Source organism: Myotis nattereri, assembly GCF_964212035.1.
Source record: "Myotis nattereri genome assembly, chromosome: 1".
In the NCBI taxonomy this organism is placed as follows: Eukaryota; Metazoa; Chordata; class Mammalia; order Chiroptera; family Vespertilionidae; genus Myotis; species Myotis nattereri.
The window spans coordinates 228,155,934-228,175,059 of record NC_138075.1 but is presented as its reverse complement, the minus strand read 5'-3'; the positions used below and the strand labels follow the sequence as shown (position 1 = coordinate 228,175,059).

General features: G+C 59.0%; 1 protein-coding gene across 2 annotated transcripts in view; it reads left to right on the top strand.

The window, feature by feature from the left end:
• Positions 1 to 3,965: 3,965 nt before the first annotated feature.
• PPP2R2C (protein phosphatase 2 regulatory subunit Bgamma) overlaps positions 3,966 to 19,126 on the top strand; it is an 81,631-nt gene continuing 66,470 nt past the window's right edge. For both annotated transcript variants that reach the window (XM_081105021.1, XM_081105020.1), the window contains exon 1: positions 3,966 to 4,160. In XM_081105021.1, coding sequence (XP_080961147.1) covers positions 4,091 to 4,160 — 70 coding nt within the window. In that variant the 5' untranslated portion in view covers positions 3,966 to 4,090. The remainder of the gene's footprint in view (positions 4,161 to 19,126) is intronic.

The following is a 19,126-nucleotide window of genomic DNA, read 5'->3' as shown; positions in this document are numbered from 1 at the left end:
AGTAAAATGTAAATTAACCATCACTCTGCAACAAAAGATGGTGGTGCCGGCCGGAGCCACGGAGCTGGCTGGAGCGGGTGGGAGGCTTGGCTTCCTTCAGGCGGGATGCTTGGCTTCTTTCGTCACCCCAGTAACGAAGGAAGCCAAGCCTCCCACAAGCCCCAGCCGGCTGCCGAGGGCCGGCCTCTGGGCAGCGGCCACAGAGGCGGCCAGAGCGGGTGGGAGGTGCGTCCGGCCCGGAGCGAAGGTGGAAGGCAGCGGCCAGAGTGAAGGCCTGGGTCCCAGGTGCCAGTGCCGGCAGCCAGGGGAAGGAAGGCCTATTCTTGCAGGAATATTCGTGCATCGGGCCTCTAGTCCTATATAATAAAAGGGTAATATGCAAATCGACCGAGTGGTGGAATGATTGGTTGCTATGATGCGCACTGACCACCAGGGGGCAGGTGCTCAATGCAGGAGCTGCCCCCTGGTGGTCAGTGCACTCCCACAGGGGGAGCGCAGCTTACCACAAGCTGGGCTGACGGCTGGTGAGCGCAGTGGCAGTGGGTGGCAGCAGTGCTAGGGATGTCCCAGGCCAGTGATGGTGAACCTATGACATGCGTGTCAGAGGTGACACGCGAACTCATTTTTTTGGTTGATTTTTCTTTGTTAAATGGCATTTAAATATATAAAATAAATATCAAAAATATAAGTCTTTGTTTTACTATGGCTGCAAATATCAAAAAATTTCTATATGTGACACGGCACCAGAGTTAAGTTAGGGTTTTTTAAAATGTTGGCACGCCGAGCTCAAAAGGTTTGCCATCACTGCCCTAGGGTCTAAGCCAGCCGTGGGCAAACTACGGCCCGCAGGCCGAATCCGGCCCGTTTGAAATGAATAAAACTAAAAAAAAAAAAAGACCGTACCCTTTTATGTAATGATGTTTACTTTGAATTTATATTAGTTCACTCCATCCATGCTTTTGTTCCGGCCCTCCGGTCCAGTTTAAGAACCCATTGTGGCCCTCGAGACATCTCCTGGTCTAAGCCGTCAGTCGGACAGCCCCCGAGGGCTTGCAGACTGCTAAAGGGTGCAGGCCGGGCTGAGGGTGCCCCCTCTAGTAATTGTATAAAATATGTGCAGCGTCCCCCTGGGGAGGACTGGACTTGTGTGCTCTATTGAGCTCCACTGAGGCCATGTGACCAGTCACGTCCCTTTTGAACTCATGAGTGGTTGTTGTGACTGACTTGGGCCAATGAAGCTATAAGAGTGAGCTTGTGGCCCTGTCTCTCTCTTTTGCCTCTGCCATGAGCCCAGCAATGTCCACATCTGGGGCTCCTCCACCACCCTGGTTCCCAGAGTAAAGAAGACGGGGGTCAGAGCTGCAGCCAACTCGACGTGGGCATGTAGCACGAGTGGGATGCCCACGCTGTGAGCTGCCGCCCCTGGCAGGGGCAGCCATGGCTGCACTATCACCCAGGCCCTCTGGCTGAGGCAGAGTCCTCGTGCTTCTGGACAGATTAAGATAATGCATGCGGAGTGCACAGCCACCCCCTGGCAGACGGGGATGTAGCAGTCAGCACAGGGGAGGTTATGCTGCAGTAACAAACAAGCCACACATCTTAGTGACCAAACAATCACATGTTTGTTTCTTGCTCACCCCACACATTGTATATGGGCCCTGTTCTTGCAGTCGGTCAGGGTCCCTAGCTGATACAGGATCTATCTTGATGGATACTTTTTCAAGACCCTAAGTCTAGAAGAAAAAAAGAATCTGAGAAACCACATTCATGCTCTCAAAGCTCCAACTCAGAAGGACACCAGTCACGTCCCCACGTTCACCAGCCACAGCAAGTCTCACGTCTACGCCGCATTGTAAGCGGGTCGGGAAGTGCACATCTGCCCCGTGTGCAGGAGGCAGGAGGGAGGATGTGTGAGGTCGGCACTGAGACCTCCCCGTAGCCGGCCAGTCGATGCGGGCAGCGGCTGCCAGATCACCGCTGGTCATGACAGTGAGGCTGAGCCCCAAGGGGAGGCGCGGATGCGGGAACGGCACTGCAGGCAGGGGCAGCGTGCACAGGCGCACTGTTAGAGGGGCCTGCCTGGCTCGGTTTCACCGCGAACGTTCGAATGTTCACGGAAAAAGGCTGGTACACCAGGGGATGGGCGGGAGGGGCCGCCCTGTGAGACCTTTAGACTTTAGCCTGTGGATGCTGGAGCCTCGAACATCTGAAGCAGGAAAGTCAGCTTTCCGCCCCCTGAGGGAGGGTGAGCCCAGTGCCGCGGGTGGTGAGGAGGGAGGGGTTTGAGAGCTCTGAGAGCCTGGGAGATGGGCGGGCTGTGAAGGGTTGAGGGTGAGGGTGAGGGCAGAGCAGGATTTTAGTTCCTCCTGCGTGGGGAGCGGGAGGGGTGCCAGGTGCCGGGGTGGGGGAGGTGAATGGCTAAAATCATTAACAGTGACAACACCTGGGCTGAGGAGGTTGCAGAGCAACAGGGACTCTCCTATCAGCTCCTTGGTTAACTCTTTGACATCAGCTGCTACGCTCTCCACACACCGGCCATCACCGGCAATTCCCTGAGGAGGGTCTACACCCCACGGAAGCCAGGCCCCGTGTTTGCTGCGACGTGTTTATTCATAATCACCTCCAGGCCAAAAACCAGCTACACACCCATCCACAGGAGGACTCACTGAGGTGAGTTTCTACAATGGAATATTATACAGCAATGAAAACGCACACACTGCAGCTGCATGTAATGTAAACTAATGAGTGAGCCTCAGAAACAAACGTGGAACCTAAGAAACCAGATACAAAACCCCTCCTGGTCTATGGCACTATTTCCAGAAAGCCCCAAGTAGCAACTCACAGTGTTCGCAGTCAGAGGGGTCAGCCTGGAGGAGGTGGCAGATCAAGAAAAGAAGGGACTGATATTTTTTTTTGGGGGGGGGGCCTGTGCGGTGCGAGGCACCGTGTACCAAGCGGTTCAGGTTGCGCTGGTAACAAGGGAAGGCAGGTGGGAGGTCCCTGCTGGCAGAAGCCCTGGGTTTGGTGGGGAGAAGGATGAGGAGGGGCAGGGACTCCCAATTTACAGCCTGTTTTTGGGGTGACCCAGGGCTGTTCCAACACTCACCAGTAAGTAGAGAGGTGAGCATGAGGAGAAATCACGGAGCTCTGCCTGGAGGAGGCCACCTACTCCCAGCCTCCTGGCCGTCTCATCTAGAGCTGTCTTTACCTTGTAGAGTGCTGACCCTCCCCGAGGCCCCCAACCCCACCCAGCATCTTCCCACAGATCCGGTTTTGCGCTGGGGTAGCCCTCTGAATGGGAACGGGTCCCACCCACCTCTTCTACCAAAGAAGGGCATCCTGTACCCCGCCCTCCCCCGTCCTTCCGGCGTCGCCTACGCTGACCTCCTGCCCCCCCCTCTTCTAATGCCTTCCAATTGGCCATCTCTTCCATAATTGCAGCACCTGGGCACTCAAGGTGCCCCTGACAGCGCAGCTGGCCAGCGCCCCTCCCTCAGCCGGCCATCTCCTCCCTCCCTCCCCCGCGGCGTAACCGGCACCAAAGGTGCCCCCGTGAGCGCCGCCGCGCCCAGGTGCCGCCTCTGCGGCCGCTCCACCTGCAGGGCGCCGGGGCCGGGGCGGCGGGCGGCGGGCGGCGGGCAGCGGCCGCGGGGGCGGAGGGGCGGGCGGCGCGAGGGAGGGGCCTACGGCGGCGGCGGCCCGCGCAGCCCGGCTCGGCCCCGGCTCGGGAGGCGCAGCGCCGTGCGCGTCCCCTCCCTCCCTCCGCCGCCGCAGCCAGGCGCCCGGACACCAGGCCGCCGCCGCCGGGCGCACGGACGCAGCGCGCACCGGCAGGGATGCGCGCCCGGGCCCCGGCCCGCCCCCACCCGCGGCCGCCGCCCGCCCGCCGCGCGCGCATCTGACCGCGGCGCCCGCCCAGCCGCCCCCGCCCGTCCCCGGCCGCCCGGCCGCGATGCCCGCCCCCCGGGGCCCCGGCGGCCCGCGCCCCTGCTAGGCGGCGGCGGCATGGCTCGCGCGCCCGGCCCGACCTCTGCGGATTGTCTCGGTGTGCGGCGGCGGGGCATGCCCAGGGCACCGGGCACGGCCTTCAATGGGCGAGGACACGGACACGCGGAAAATTAACCACAGCTTCCTGCGGGACCACAGCTATGTGACTGAAGGTAACGTAGTGTTGTCTGAGGCCCCCTCCGGCCGGCCGCGGCGTGGGGATGCCGTCGCACCGAGTGCCCTCCGAAGGTTTGGACCGCGCGCTGTGTGTCGTGTCCCCCCGCCCCACCCCGCCCCGCCCCGCCCCGGGTCCGGGAGGGAGGGAGGGAGCCCCACGGCACCCCGCTGCCCAGCGCCCTCCTCCGCGCCGCCCTCGGGCGGGCAGCTCTCCGCCGGGCCTGGCGGCGCCCTGAGTTGGCCCGGGCCGTCATGTTTAAACAGGCCGCCCTGCGGCGAATCTGGCGCAGAAATCCCGGGAAAGCGGATGGCTTAGGAGCCTGGGCTGGCCGTGTCGGCCCTGCCCCAAGCCCGCAGAATTTTCTAGGCTGTCCACTCCCCGGAGACGAAGAGGGACTCAGGGGGAAAGAAAAAAAATGCATCGCCAGATTCCGGGGAGGCTCGCTGCCCTTGGCCCTCCCTGCGCCTCCCAGGCAGGGCCCGAGGGGGTGGGAGGAGGCGGCGGGTTTGGGGCTGGTCCTTTATTCCTGGTGAGTTATACTGACACAGAAGCAGCTGACCCCAAACTGTCAGATTTTGCAAAAAAGAAAAAGTGGGACACGCCACCCCAAAAGGGCCCTGCATGTGAGATTCCCTAAATTGGCCCTAGAAGCCGGAGCCCAACCCCGCCCAGAGGCTGGAGGGATTCGGAGGGTCCATGCCTCCTCTTCGAGGCCAGTAACTTCCAAGGTCCCTGCGCACCCCTCCACCTCGCCCTGGGGACGTGGGCGGCAGGGCCCGCGGAGGGCAGCGCACAGGAGGGAGGGGGGGCGGGCAGCCAGGTGTCAGCTCGTTGCAGTGGGGCCGCGCATCTGCCCAGCTCGCGGGGTTGGGGGCTGCCTGCATCTCCCCTGGCCGCTGCCGAACGAGCTGCGGGAGTGTTCGTGGGCTTTTAGTAAGAGGTCCCCGATGGGCGCCCCGGTGGGAGGGGCCCGGGGCCTGGCGAGCCGCGGGGCTGGTGCGCGTGGGTGTCTGTGTCCGGGAGCCCGTGCCCGGGAACCTGGGTCCGGGAGCCTGTGCGGGCTCCGCAGCGGCGACGGTGACTCGCCGCCTCCGGGTGGTGTCCTCCGCCTTGCTGCCTGCTCCGCCGGAAATGAAGCCGAGCCGGTAGCCCGAGCTCCGCCGAGGCCGAGAGCGCTGGGCCCAGGCAGGGCGGGCTCCCAGGGCGTCCTGACCCAGGGGGCAGAGGCTGGGTGTGCACCCCGGGCTGCGGGTGCTGTGGGTGGCGCTCCCCGCTCCCCGGACGAGAACCGTTGAGTCATGCTTGCTGCTGGGTGTGTGTGGGAGAGGGAGCTGGCCTGCCCCCTCCCAGGGCCTGGTGGGCCCTTCGCCGCTTGCCTTGCCTTGGGGAGGTCCAGGAAGGATCGTGTGTGTTTTGTGTCCTCTCTGCCCCCAGCTGCGGAGTGCCCCACGGGGAGAGGCCTCTGGGCTGCTGGCAGGTGCCCAGTGGTCAGGCTCTGGCCCAGAGAGAGGGGGTCTTGGCAGGTCACTCCGGGCTGGCTTCCTGGAGGAAGCCTCGTTTCCCATCTCCATGGAGGATGGGGCAGCGCAGGGCTGAGTGAGTGAAAGTAAAAAGCCTCCCCCTCCCCCACCACAGGGGCCGATGCCAGATCCTTTCTGCCCCTTCTCTTTCACGGCTCCCCACGCCTCTCAGGGAGGCAAGGGGCGGTGCAGCCAGAGGAGACTTTCGGGTCTGTAGTTCCCCTTCATTCATTCAGCAAATTGTCACTGAGCACCTGCTGTGTGCCGGTCACCTTTTTAGCCCAGGGGACTGGACAGAGATCCTGCCCTTGGGCAGCCCATGTTCTAGAAGGGGGTCCTGTGATGTTGAAGAGACCCCCCTCAGTTTCCCCATCTTTGAAATGGGAGTGGCTAGTATCCTGCCTACAGGTCCTCGGTGCCTGTGAGGGTCAGGAGAGACGGTGGAGAAGGACGCCCGGGGGATTGTAAATTGGTAACTAGCAGCGGGAGTAGGCTGAGCTCCCATGGTGCTCTGGGGCCTCACACAACAGCCACATACTCCTCCTCCCCATCGTACAGATGAAGGAGCTGAGGCCTGGCCTTGTCCGCACACCAGACTGGGCGCCAGTTGTTCGTAGGGTGTGGGCTCAGGTGCCAGGGGCGCAGGGAAGACCAGAAGCTCCTGCCTCAGGGAGGGTGGGGGCTAGTGGAGGAGAAAATAGCAAAACCATTAGAAGCAGAAGGATAGATCTCTGGCCTTCCTGTGTGAAATCTGAAGCGCACACTGTTGCATCTCGCTTGCATTTTGTGCTCAGAGCGCAGGGTAGTCACCGATTTGGATGTCAGAGGGACTTGTGTTCAAATTCTGCTTCTGCTGTTTCCCGTGCTGTGCAGCCTTGGACAAGTCACTGAACCTCTCTGAGCTTCACTTTCTTCCTTTGTGAAGGGAGAAGTGCTAATGACCTCCGAGGTTGCTGGGACAGTCAGCGATTATGCTAATACAGAGAGCACTCAACCCAGCACTGGGTCTGTTAGGAGCATTTAATAACCGCGCCGTTAAAATGTAAAAGTCTTGTTCCAGTGAGAACTCCATGCGCAAATAGTGGATGCTGGGAGTTTTCAAGAGACCCAGGTGTGCGAATGCCTGTCCCACCTGGTCCTTTGGTCCACAGATGCTCAGATCCCCTTCCTATTCCGTCAGCAGGCCACTTTCCTTGTTTCCAGGCGTGTCCTCTCCTGGAACACCTCCCCTTGCTCTTCTCATGGCTGACTCCTTCTCATTCTTTGGGGCTCAAGTTAAATACCATCTTCACAAGTAGGAGTCCTACTTGAGTTTCTGAAGAGCTTAGGTTTTGTTAGTCATTCACCCCTTAGTGTGAATTAGTCAGAGCAGCATTTACTCTGGGTCTGACTCTGGGCAGGCAGGGATGGACCAGACACAGGATCTCACAGAGAGGGGAGGTGGCCGGGAAGGTGGCAGGTGGCTGGGCCTCTTTGGGAAGCAACAGCCACTGCCGGACGCCTGACAGAGAATGCACTCTGGGGGCATGCTTTCTGCTGGATCCACAGCTTTCCCTCCCTGCAGCACCTCTGCCCCTAAACTCTGTTCTACGCACGTGCCTCTCTCATCCATGGACAGAAATGCTCCCTTTTCTCTAACCCTGTATCCTTGTGTGCACCACGTGACTTCAGAGTAATCGGTTTATCTCTACAGAGTTGAGGGCAGAAAGGGGGAGCTCAGAGGAGGGAAGGGACTTACTCAGGAACTGGCAAGGTCAGGAGGGGACACAGGCCTCTCTCCACTCAGCATGTGGGCATTTTTTTTTTAAAATATATTTTATTGATTTTTTACAGAGAGGAAGGGAGAGGGATAGAGAGTTAGAAACATCGTTGAGAGAGAAACATTGATCAGCTGCCTCCTGCACACCCCCCACTGGGGATGTGCCCGCAACCAAGGTACATGCCCTTGACCAGAATCGAACCCGGGACCCTTCAGTCCGCAGGCCGACGCTCCATCCACTGAGCCAACCCGGTCAGGGCATGTGGGCATTTTTTACCGCATGGGATTGCCTTCATGTTTTGAACTCGTGCCCTGGATAATGTCAGCTTTCTGCCCAGGCCTAAGCCCTGCTGGTGAGGGGGTGCCGCCTGTGGGAAACCCCGCCTCAGCCAGATTTGCACCCTGTGGTGGGTTTTGTGGCTGATTTCCCAACAGTTAGTCCTCACCCGAGAACATGGGTGGTTTCCAGCAGGAGACTTAATCCAATTATGTGCAGCCAGCGTGAACCAAGGGCAGCCCCACTCCCCTCGCACCGACTGGCTCCAGGACGGGGAGGCAGCTGATCTGGGGTCGGGTGGGAAGTAGAGAGAGCGCAGGAAGCCAGCCCCGGCCTGTGATGGAGCACGGAAGCCCAGCCACCCCGCTGATGGCAGGGCAGAGTGAGTGAGAAGTGGGCATGCAGGAGACACCTCTGACTCCTTGGATGGACCTGGCCTGATCTGCACCCGCCTCTGGATGTGCCAGGGGCTTAAGCCGATTGCTGTTACTTGCCGCCGATGGCACCCCCACTTGCACAGCCTTCACAGTTGTCCAGACCCCGAGACAGCTGCCCGTCACTCCCCACCACCAGATTCAAGATTCACGCATCCCGGAGGGTTCTGAGTTGCTTGCTTTCTGTTGTAGGAAACGTCTTCCATCTCTTTTCTTGGGTTCCAATCAAAGCTTCCGGTCTGGTTTCCTGCCTGGGGTTCTGAGCTGGCGTTTCCAGCCCAGTGAGACACCCAGGGTCTAGGGTCGGGAGGCCCGTGTCCTGTGGGCTCTGGCCCTGGTCCCTAGTCCCCGGCGGGCTGCGCAGTCTCTCCCAGCCCCAGCTTCTTCTCCGGGTTGTTGCTTCGGTCACTGGAAAGGAGGGATGTGCCGTCGTTTGATGCTGCAACCTCTCCTCCATGAACTCCCCACCCGAGGCTTTAAATAGCCTGGTGTCTGGGACTCGCCCAGCCCAGGGCCTGGGCGCAGCCCGCGTTTAATAAATATCGCCTGCTAACAGTGATGTCTGTTCCTTAGGGTCAGAGTCAGACTGGCCACCCAACGCCATCCCCACCCCGGAAACCGCAGCTAAGAGGGGCACTTGCTTATGGGGTGCCCTGGAGCCAGCCCAGGGGGCCCGGGGGAGCCAGCCTCTGACTTTGGAAAAGCAGGGTGTGGGCTGCTCAGATCTTTGCTCCTTTGCCTCCGTGTAGGAATGCCCCTTGCATAAGCTCCCCTGGGATTTTACAAACTCTCGCTGTCGCCATTTCAGGGCGGGGAGGGACGGAGGCTGCTACAGGTCACTTTTGGGTGTCCTGGAGCACATGGCCCCCCTGAGCCTCAGTTCCCGGCACTGCTTCCCGCCCTGGGTGTCACAAGGCCCCAGGGAGCGGAGGCCATCTGGACTCCAAAGGCCTACCCCTGTGTGGGGTACTGCCGTTCTCAGTTTCCCCAAACTGTCACGCTGTAAGCCACACACTCACTCACTTTTCATTAACCCTGACTCGAGTCACGGAGAAGGGTTTTTCTCATTTTCTCTCTGCAAGGTGGAAATCGAATTCTAATCAGTGTTTCCACACCACCGCCTGGTTGTGTACTTGCGACAGCGTTGGGCGTTTGTCCTGAAGCCCGCAGAGTCACGGGGTGTCCCTGTACGGGTGTCTGAGGTCCTGGGAGGGGCGTCTGTGACATGCTGGGCCTCGGGGAGACGGGGCGAGGGGCAGTGCCGATGCGCAGAAGGGAGGCCAGCCGTCCCTCCCAGATGCCCTGTTCCAGCTGGGGGTCGTTCCCCCCATCTTTTTAACACGCCCGTGCCCGTTTGTAAGAAGCGCTGTGTCTCTCCTTGCAAACCGTTTTGAAAGCTGCTCCCTAGTTCCGCACGAGGTTGTAGGCATTTTCCAGGGCTTTGCTGCAGGCCTGGCTTCGCAGGCATGTGGGCCCACGCTCAGAGGGACCCTGGCGTGGCTCAGCGGCCTGCCGTTGCCACCTTGAAGCTGTTAATCATTGCAGCCGTGAACCCGTGTTTCGTAAGTGATATTTGAGGGGACGATGGGGCGCGTGTGGGAGCAGAGGCGGCACGTGCGCCGGCTCCGTGCAGCTCCCATCGCGCCGCCCGCGCGCTCGGAGTGTGGCCGAGCTCCCCGCGTGGTGGGGCCGGCGGGACTCCGCGCCTGTGACTGCGTGAGCGGAGGCGGCGGCGCCCCGAGAGGCCCTGCTTTCTGTGTGCGCCAGAATGCGATGCAAGCGCAGGAAGGGGGCAGTGCCATTCCAGCGGGAACCAAGGACCGAGGAACCCGATCCGATGCTTTCTTGCCCCGGTTACTTCCCATGGGAGCTGATCACTGATGCTGAAAATGACGCCAGCGAAGGGGGGGAAGCAGGACCACGTGGTTCCTCCTCCGCTTCCCATCACTGAGCCAGCACAGAGGTGTGTGCAGAGTGTGTGAGCATCAGCAAGTTGAATAAAGCCCGGCCGGTGTGGCTCAGTGGTTGAGCATGGACCCGTGAACCAAGAGATCATGCTTCCATTCCTGTTCACGCACATGTCCGGGCTGCAGGCTCGATCCCCGGGGCGGGGGTGGGGTGGGGGTGGGGGGGCGGGATGTTCAGGAGGCAGCTGATCGATCGATGATGTCCCTCTCTCATCGCGGATGTTTCTATCTCTCTATCCCTCTCCTTTCCTCTCTGAAATCAATAACAATAATTTAAAAAAGAACCCTGGCTGGTTGCTCAGTGGTTAGAACATTGGCCCACGGGCTGAAGGGTCGTGGGTTCAATTCCTGGTCAAGGGCACCTACCTCCATTGCAGGTTCCCCAACCCTGGTAGCGGTGTGTGCAGGAGGCAACCGGTTGATGTCTCTCTCTCAGATCTCTCTCTCTCTCTCTCTCTCTCTCTCTCTCTTTCTTTCTTCCCCTCCTGCCTCCCTTCCACATGTCTAGAAATCAATGGGAAAAATATCCTCTGGTGAGGATTGAAAAAAAGCGGAATAAAAACAGACGAGTTGGTTTGGGCGGCGCTTCCACTGCTCTGGGAAGAACAAAGCAGATTCGAGTCAGAACCCCCAGCTGCAGACTGTGGTCTCGGCGGTTCCGCGTCCCAGGTCCGCGCGCTTAGATGTGCATTAAAACTTGAATTGCACCACAGAATGATGAGCAGTAAAACTTATGCCAATAATTTAAACCTTTTCCTTTATTTCACTTGGCATTAAATAGCAAATAAATGACGCCACGACAAGTCATGGAAAAAGGAAAGGGCTTTATATCTTAACGAATTCGTGCACCAGTGGGGTTCCTAGGCCTGGCCTGCGGGATCGGGTCGAAACTGGCTCTCCGACATCCCCCGAGGGGTCCTGGATTGCGAGAGGTAACAGGCCAGGCCCAGGGACCCCACTGGTGCATGATCGAGGCCGGGGAGGGATGGGGGAGGTGGGCCAGTCGGGGAGGGACCATGGAGGGCTCCAGGGTGTGTCTGGCCCATGTCACTCTGTCCCAATCGGCTGGATTCCAGCAGCAAGCTCACCTACTGGTCAGAGCGTCTGCCCCCCGGTGGTCAGTGCATGTCATAGCGAGCGGTTGAGCAGCCTTAGCATATCATTAGCATATTACACTTTGGTTGGTTGAACCGCTGACTGGTAGACCGGACACTTAGCATATTAGGCTTTTATTATATTTTACTACCTTTCACGACACTTTCCTGCTGCTTTTTGAACAAGGGGCCCTGTGCGCTCATTTTGTACCGGGCCCCACAAATTATGTAGGTGGCCCTACCATGCCATAGGGGGAAGGCGGGACTTCCTGGGAAGGTGGACTCCGTGGCCCGCCTCCCACCCCCTTGGCTTTTGTGATTGGTGGAAATGGTGAGAGCCTATCACCCATTGGGCAACTTTTCCCTATTGGGTGGGGTTATAGTATTTAAGGGGCCGCTCAACTCGTGGCTGTTCCAATCAAAGGCACTGAGTGCTTTCATTTTAAATTTTTTAAAATATATTTTTATTGATCTCAGAGAGGAAGGGAGAGGGAAAGATAGAAACATCAACGATGAGAGAGAATCATTGATCGGCTGCCTCCTGACGCTCCCCACTGGGGATTGAGCCCACAACCAGGCATGTGCCCTGACCGGGAATTGAACCATGACCTTCTGGTTCATAGGTCGATGCTCAGCCCCTGAGCCACGCAGCCGGGCGATTTCTCTCTTTTTAGATCCCAGCCTTTGTACCCATTTCCCCCCACAGGCCCGGGGAGGGGCAGTGGAGCAGGAGCCCCCAGCCATGCCCCCAAGTTTACTGTTAATGAAGCAGGTCTTTGTGTTCCCAAGGCTGGCAGGGAGGAGGGGAGGGTGTAACTGGGGACCCCGGCCCTGCCTCCCCACTTCCTTTCCGGCTGCGCACCCAGCCTACCTGCCCTGGTTCACTAAGCACTCCTGATTGTTGGGTAATTAGGCGGCTTTTTTTTTTTTGCTTCTATAACCAACACTGAGTGAATGAACGCTGTGTCTGAAGACTCCCTACTCATGTCCCTCCCCCAGATTTTGGAATAATTTTCTTAAGAGAGAGCCCTAGGCCTGCAATTTCATGTAAAAATCACGAACGTGTTTAATGTTCCTGACACGTATGACCAAATTATTCTCCAGAAAGTTTCTGTTTTCCATGTGCCGCTCAGCATTAGGTATTCTAATTTGTTTGACCTTTGCAAATATCATGGATGAAAAGTGTTTGTTTTAATTCCTGTCTGAATACCAATGAGGTTGAATATTCTTTCCACTTTTGTTCCACAGACATTTCGTGATCCACTGTATATGCTAAGGGGGACGGGAGATGCTGGGTGTTGAACGTTGAGGATCGAGGTTGTTGCCGTCACTCACTCACTCCTTCAGTCATTCATTCGCTCACTCTTTCACTCGATCATTCAATTGTTCAATTATTCCTTCTTTCATTCATTCAATTATTTATTCACTCACTCACTCATTCACTCATTCATTGATTCATTCAACAACTATTTCTAGAATGACCACTACATGCGAGGCAGGGAGAATGAGGGCGGGGTGAGAGGGAGGAAGGACATGGCAGTCTAGTACATTCCAGGCAGGAGGAGCGCCATGTGCTAAGTGACATGTGCAAAGTGGCAGTCCAGGCCCCTCTGCCTGAGGCCAGGAGGCACTTGCCAGCTGCCTGGGGAACAGGCCCACTGGGACCCGCCGTGCTGCCCAGGACGGGCACTGCCTCCTGGCACAGTGGGGATCATTGTCTCCCGAGCCCTGGCTGAATGGCCCATTGAGGCAGGACAAAGGCAGCTCAGAGGCCCCAGTTGCCCACGCAGGGATGGGATCTCCAATGGCAGCCCCGGCCACCTCTGCGCAGGCCTGGCCTCCTGCTCCCTGCCCTGCCGAGGCTGCGGCCCTGGGACTCGGGCTGTGGACCTGGGACCCGGGCTGCGGTCCTGGGACCCGGGCTGTGGTTCTGGGACCCAGGCTGTGGTCCGGGGACCCGGGCTGTGGTTCTGGGACCCAGGCTGTGGCCCCGGGACCCGGGCTGTGGTCCTGGGACCCTGGCTGTGGTCCTGGGACCCTGGCTGTGGTCCTGGGACCCTGGCTGTGGTCCTGGGACCCTGGCTGTGGCCCTGGGACCCGGGCTGTGGACCTGGGACCCGGGCTGTGGTCCTGGGACCCAGGCTGTGGCCCCGGGACCTGGGCTGTGGTCTTGGGACCTGGGCTGTGGCCCTGGGACAGCAGTGAGACTGCAGCTTCCCCTCGGGGAGCCAGAGACAGGACTCCCCACCAAGCGAAAGGCTGCGCACCTGCGTGTAAATCTCAATCACGGAGCTACTTGGATCGTCACTCAGCCCCTCGCTGCAGGTCTTCCCAGGGTTTTGCTGCACTTTCTTCAGTCACTCACCCCTCCTTTTGGCCGAAGGGCTTTAAAGCAAACTCACCTGCACCCGCTCGCACCTCTGAAAGGTGCGGGCATCTGCACAGAACAAGTACGGCCACCCTCTGCACAAAGGACTCACCCTCTGCACAAAGGACTGGCGCCTGCTGTCTGACGCTGTCCCCCTCCCCTCCCCGCAGTGCCCGGGGTCTCGGCAGTGTCTCCTTCCAGCTGGGTGGTTTGGCTCCGACCCGACCCAGAGTCCTGCCCCTGCAGTGGGGGGCCTGGCCCTCCAGTCTTTTCTGACTGAGACCCCCATCCTATGGCAGACCCTGGCTTTGGAAGGTTCCCCGCACTGTCCCTGGCCTGTGTCCGGACCCCCATTGCCTGGTGGGTCTGGAAGGCGATGGGGTGGGGCTGCCTGGATCCCGGGAAGCAGCCCCAGGGCACAGCCCTCTCCTGCCAGGACCCCTCCTCAGGCTCACCAGCTCGGAGACCCCGGGCAACGGTTCAGCAGGTGCCTGCCCTCCCCCAAGACCCCCCAGATCGTAGGTTCCTGAGCAAAAGGAATGGTTTGTTGGTTTTTTGGTTTTGTTTTGTTTTGCTCTAACTACTGGCCGGTGCTCAGTGGTTAGAGCATCGGCCCGCAGACCAAAGGATTGAGGGTTCAATTCCCAGTCAAGGGCATGTACCTGGGCTGCAGGCTGAGTGCGGGAGGCAACCAACCGATTTATTTTTGTTTTGATTTGCATCTCTCGGATGTGTTTTGTTTTTTTTAAATCCTCCCCTGAGGATATTTTTCCAACACAGAAATCCAACACTGAGGTTTTTGTTGTTTTGTTATTTTTATATTTATATTTTATGGTGTTTTTTTAATATTTACTTTTTTCTTTATTGATTTAAGGTATTACATGTGTCCTTATCCCCCCACTGCCTCCCCGCCCCCACTCATGCCCTCACCCCGCTGGTGTCTGTGTCCATTGGTTAGGCTCATATGCATGCACACAGGTCCTTTGGTTGATCTCTTCCCCTTACCCCCACCCTCCCCTTCCTTCCCTCTGAGGTTTGAGCATCTGATCGATGCTTCTCTGTCTCTGGATCTGTTTTTGTTCATCAGTTTATGTTGTTCATTATAATCCACAAATGGGTGAGATCATGTGGTATTTTTCCTTCATTGACTGGCTTATTTCACTTAGCATGATGCTCTCCAGTTCCATCCATGCTGTTGCAAATGGTGAGAACTCCTTTTTCACAGCAGCGTAGTATTCCATTGTGTAGATGTACCACAGTTTTTTAATCCACTCATCTGCTGATGGGCACTTAGGCTGTTTCCAGATCTTAGCTATGGTGAATTGTGCTGCTATGAACATAGGGGTGCATATATCCTTTCTGATCGGTGTTTCTGGTTTCTTGGGATATATTCCTAGAAGTGGGATCACTGGGTCAAATGGGAGTTCCATTTTTAGTTTTTTGAGGAAACTCCATACTGTTCTCCATAGTGGCTGCACCAGTCTGCATTCCCACCAGCAGTGCACGAGGGTTCCTTTTTCTCCACATCCTCTCCAGCACTTGTCGTTTGTTGATTTGTTGATGATAGCCATTCTGACAGGTGTGAGATAGTATTGCATTGTCGCTTTGATTTGCATCTCTCGGATGTGTTTTGTTTTTTTAAATCCTCACCTGAGGATATTTTTCCATTGATTTTTTAGAGAGAGTGGAAGGGAGGGAGAAGAGAGAGCTAGAGATAGAGATATATATATACATAGAGAGAGAGAGAGATAGTATAGATAGAGAGAGAGAGAGAGAGAGAGAGAGAGAGAAACATTGATGCGAGAGAGACACATTGGTTGGTTGCCTCCCGAACTCGGCCAGCAACCCAGGTACATGCCCTTGACTGGGAATTGAACCCTGGATCCTCTGGGCTACGGGCCGACGCTCCAACCACTGAGCAACCAGCCAGGGCGAGCCACTGATGTTTGAGGTGACCTGTTACACAGCAATAGATAAATGAAATAGTTGTGGGTCCCTGAAATAGAACCCCCAGCCCTGCCCAGCTCCTGCTCTGCCTGAGGCCCCCTGCCCAGCTGCTGTGCTCTCTCCTCGAGTCTGTGGCTCCCTCACAGCCTTCCAGTAACTTCCCTCCTGCTTCTGTGAGCCTGTGTTAGCCGTTGCCTGGAACTAGGGCACCCAGTGCCAGTGGGGAGGGGTGAGCCAGCTCAGATCATAAGACAGGACCGGAGCCCAGGCCCGCCCGATACAGAGCACCGGGTCCTGTCCCACACATCGCTGCTTCTGCTGCACGCAGCTCACACCTGGTCCCCACCAGGGCTGGGCCTCGTGTTTGAATGACCGAGCGGACACATGGCACACCCTCAAATCGGACCTCAGAGCATTCCGATTCTTTTTTTCTAAATGTATTTTTATTGATTTCAGAGAGGAAGGGAGAGGGAGAGAGAGATAGAAACATCAGTGAGGAGAGAGAATCATGACCCTCAGCTGGCCTGTCTGCTTCTGGAACGACCCATCCCGGGTGAACTGGCTGAAGGAGTCAGGGCCTGAACGGTGGTGGCTCCTACGTGGCTTCGGTGTGAACCGTGGTCAAACACCGTGGCCCGTTCAGAGCCCCAGGAGAGGCGAGGCTGTTGACTGAGGCTGTGAGGTCTCATCCGTCATCGTGACCGGCCGTCATGTCAGCCTCTGGGAGCTAAGGTGTGCGCGTGTGAGCAGACTTTGCTTTTATCTCCATGTTTATTTGTTAATGATCACAGAGAAGCGCAGCAGTAAAGAGAGGGAAATGCATCCGATCGCCCTGCCCCGAGCCTGTTTCCGTGTTATGTGCCCTCCTACCCCCGTCCTTGCAGATTGCCACGGAAACCCACTTGTGCAGCTTTTAAGTATTGGACACGCGGTAAACATTTCCCAGGCTACCACCGTCTGCGTAAGCAATCTCACTGGCTGCATAATAGTCCTCCGTGGAGCTGCCATTCTTGCTTTAACAACCGTGTTGGACTCACTCACCGGACTCAGTGGATGGCCTGCGGGGGGGTGCGGGGTCGGTGCCGGAGGGAGGACCGGAACTCTGGAGCTGGGGAGGCCTAAGCAGGTGACCATGGTCCAGGGGGCGGGAGCTGGGCTGCAGTGGGACCTTGTCCCAGCCGGGGCACCCTTCCTGTCCCTGTGAACCGCCTCTCCCGGACCTCCCCGAGCACAGGCGTGCACCGCTGTCCTTAGCGTCTGGCGTGTATCACTGAGTGCCACGTCCCTGTGGGACGGGAGTTAGATCTTTGAGAGGCCGAGGTTCCCCAGGAGGACACAGTGACAGAGGTGGTCTTGGTGTCCTGCAACCTTAGCCCGAATGGCATGGCACCCTCACCTCCCCGGGGATGGCTTCCCCCAGGCACCGCCCGCCCCTCCGCCAGGGAGCAGGGTGGCAGGCCCGCCCCCCACCCCCCAGCCATTGCATCATCTTTTTGGCAGCTCATCTCCCTGAATTGTGAACAGCCCTCGAGGTGCAGGGGTTCTCCCCATTTTACAGGTGAGGAAACTGAGGGTCCCAGAAGTCACGACCTCCCCCAGCCAGGAGGAGTGGGGTGCGCACCGCCAATGACCTTCACTCCACTCCTTCCTCTTTGGGGACCCCTCCACCTGGCTTAGTCCCTGGTACTTTCACATCCCAGGGGAGGAGGGGCCTGGGCACTTGGGTCCCCTGGGGCCAGCCTTCCTCTGTGCCCACCGCCCTGTGTGCCTCCGTAGGGTCAGCTCTGAACCGGAGCCAGAAGAGTGACCCCTTGGGCCTTTTAAAGGCAACTGAGTGCACCAGTGCCCCTGGCACTCAGGAAGGTCCCAGCAGAGGCTGGTCTTTCTGTTGACAGCGGGCCCACGGGTGCAGGGAGCCACCCACCCGTCCACTGTCAGCATCCTAGGGAAGGAGGTGGCCGGCTGACTCTGCGGCCATGACCCTGCCCTCTGACCCACTCAGTCCCAGCCCCGCCCTTGACCACGGAGGGGCAGCCTGCAGTCGGACCACGCGGAGCTGAGGCTGGGGGTGCACAGCCTGCGGGGCGGGTGTGTGGCTGGTGGCCGGCCCGGTCTGGAGGCTTCTGTGGGGTTTCCGGGAGGTGCCGGTCTGCGCTGGGCCGGGGGCGGGGGAGGGTGCCTAACCTGCAGGCCCCGCGGGGCTGGGCGTCCAGCTGGACCCCAAGACCCAGTGATGACTCTGCTTCTGTGCGGCTCCCCGAGTCCCAGGCGTGGGAACATCGGATGTGGAGCTGGGAGCCCCCGGGGTCGGCCCTGTGACCCAGGCACACCTTGTTGGTGGCTCCTTTCCTGCAGGTGACCCAGTTTTCCGAACCCCGGATCGGGACATTTGTTCGGGGGCAGGTGCGCGTCCATATGGGGCAGTGGGTGGCAGGTGAGAAACTGGGGCAGTGGCTGCGAACCTGGGGTGGGGTCGTGCGTCTGTATCTTTGTAAGGAGCCGTGCTGCATGGTGACAGGTGGTGACGTGGGCTGGGTCCCCCGCGCAGGCCCAGGCGGTGCTGTGACCGGCTGAGTGAGTCGGGGAGCCGCACGGCCTCCTGGCTTGGTTTCCTCACGTGTGACGGGAAGACCCCGCTGTGGGGTACAGCGCGCGTGCTCTGAAGCGAGGACGCCTGCAGACGGGAGGGAGCACAGGGTCCAAGGCCCTCACCTGGGGCGGGGCCCCCGGAGACCCAGGGACACCCCGGGACTCGGATGGGAGGAGGGTTACCCTCTGAGTGGGGACCTGCTGTGTCGTGAAGGGACCGTGGCCCTGGGCCAGCAGGAGGCGGCTGGATCGGTTTCTATGCCGGAGGAGGCCCGATCTGGTTCGCCCCAGGGCTGGGCCGGCGCACCCCCCCCCCCCCGTCTCCTGGGCACGCTGTGGGGCCTGGCCCCAGCCCTGACCCCCCCCACCCGCTCAGGCTCCTCCAGGCGGCGGGGGCTCTGATTTGTGGGTTTGGGACCAGTTGTGACACCAGGGGACAGGCCTGGGATGTGGGGGGGAGGTGAAGTCAGTTCTGGGTTCTGGGATGGCAGGTCCTGGGTGTGAGTTACGGCCCATCCTCCCCGGGGTCTTTCTCAGGAGCCCAGCCCCACATGTACCCAACTCTCCTCTCCCCCCGGGGGTCCCAAACGTAGGCAGGAGCAGGGGTGCTACTTACTGGACCGAAGTCACCCAACCAAGTCCCTCCAAGGACTGAGGCCCGGGGGATGGGGAAGGGAGGGCACCCGGTGTCCCCTCTCCGCCCTGGCCGCCCACTCCGGCTGCGCAGGGCTGCGGGACTGCGGGACTGCGGGCGGCTGAGCACTGGCTGCGCCTCGGCTGTGTGACAGCGGCTCCTGAACTCAGCGAGCGGCCCTCTCCAAGTGGCAGGCCGGCGCCCGTGACCAGGCCCTCCCCAGGGCTGCCCGGCGTTGCCCTTCCTGCTCCCTGTCCCGAGAGGCGGTCGGTCCCTGGAGAGAACACGGGGCGGATGGAAGGGCACGTTGGGTTTCACAGACAGAGTTGGGCTCAATAAGAGGCCAATGGAGTTGGGGAGCCTGGGTGTTTA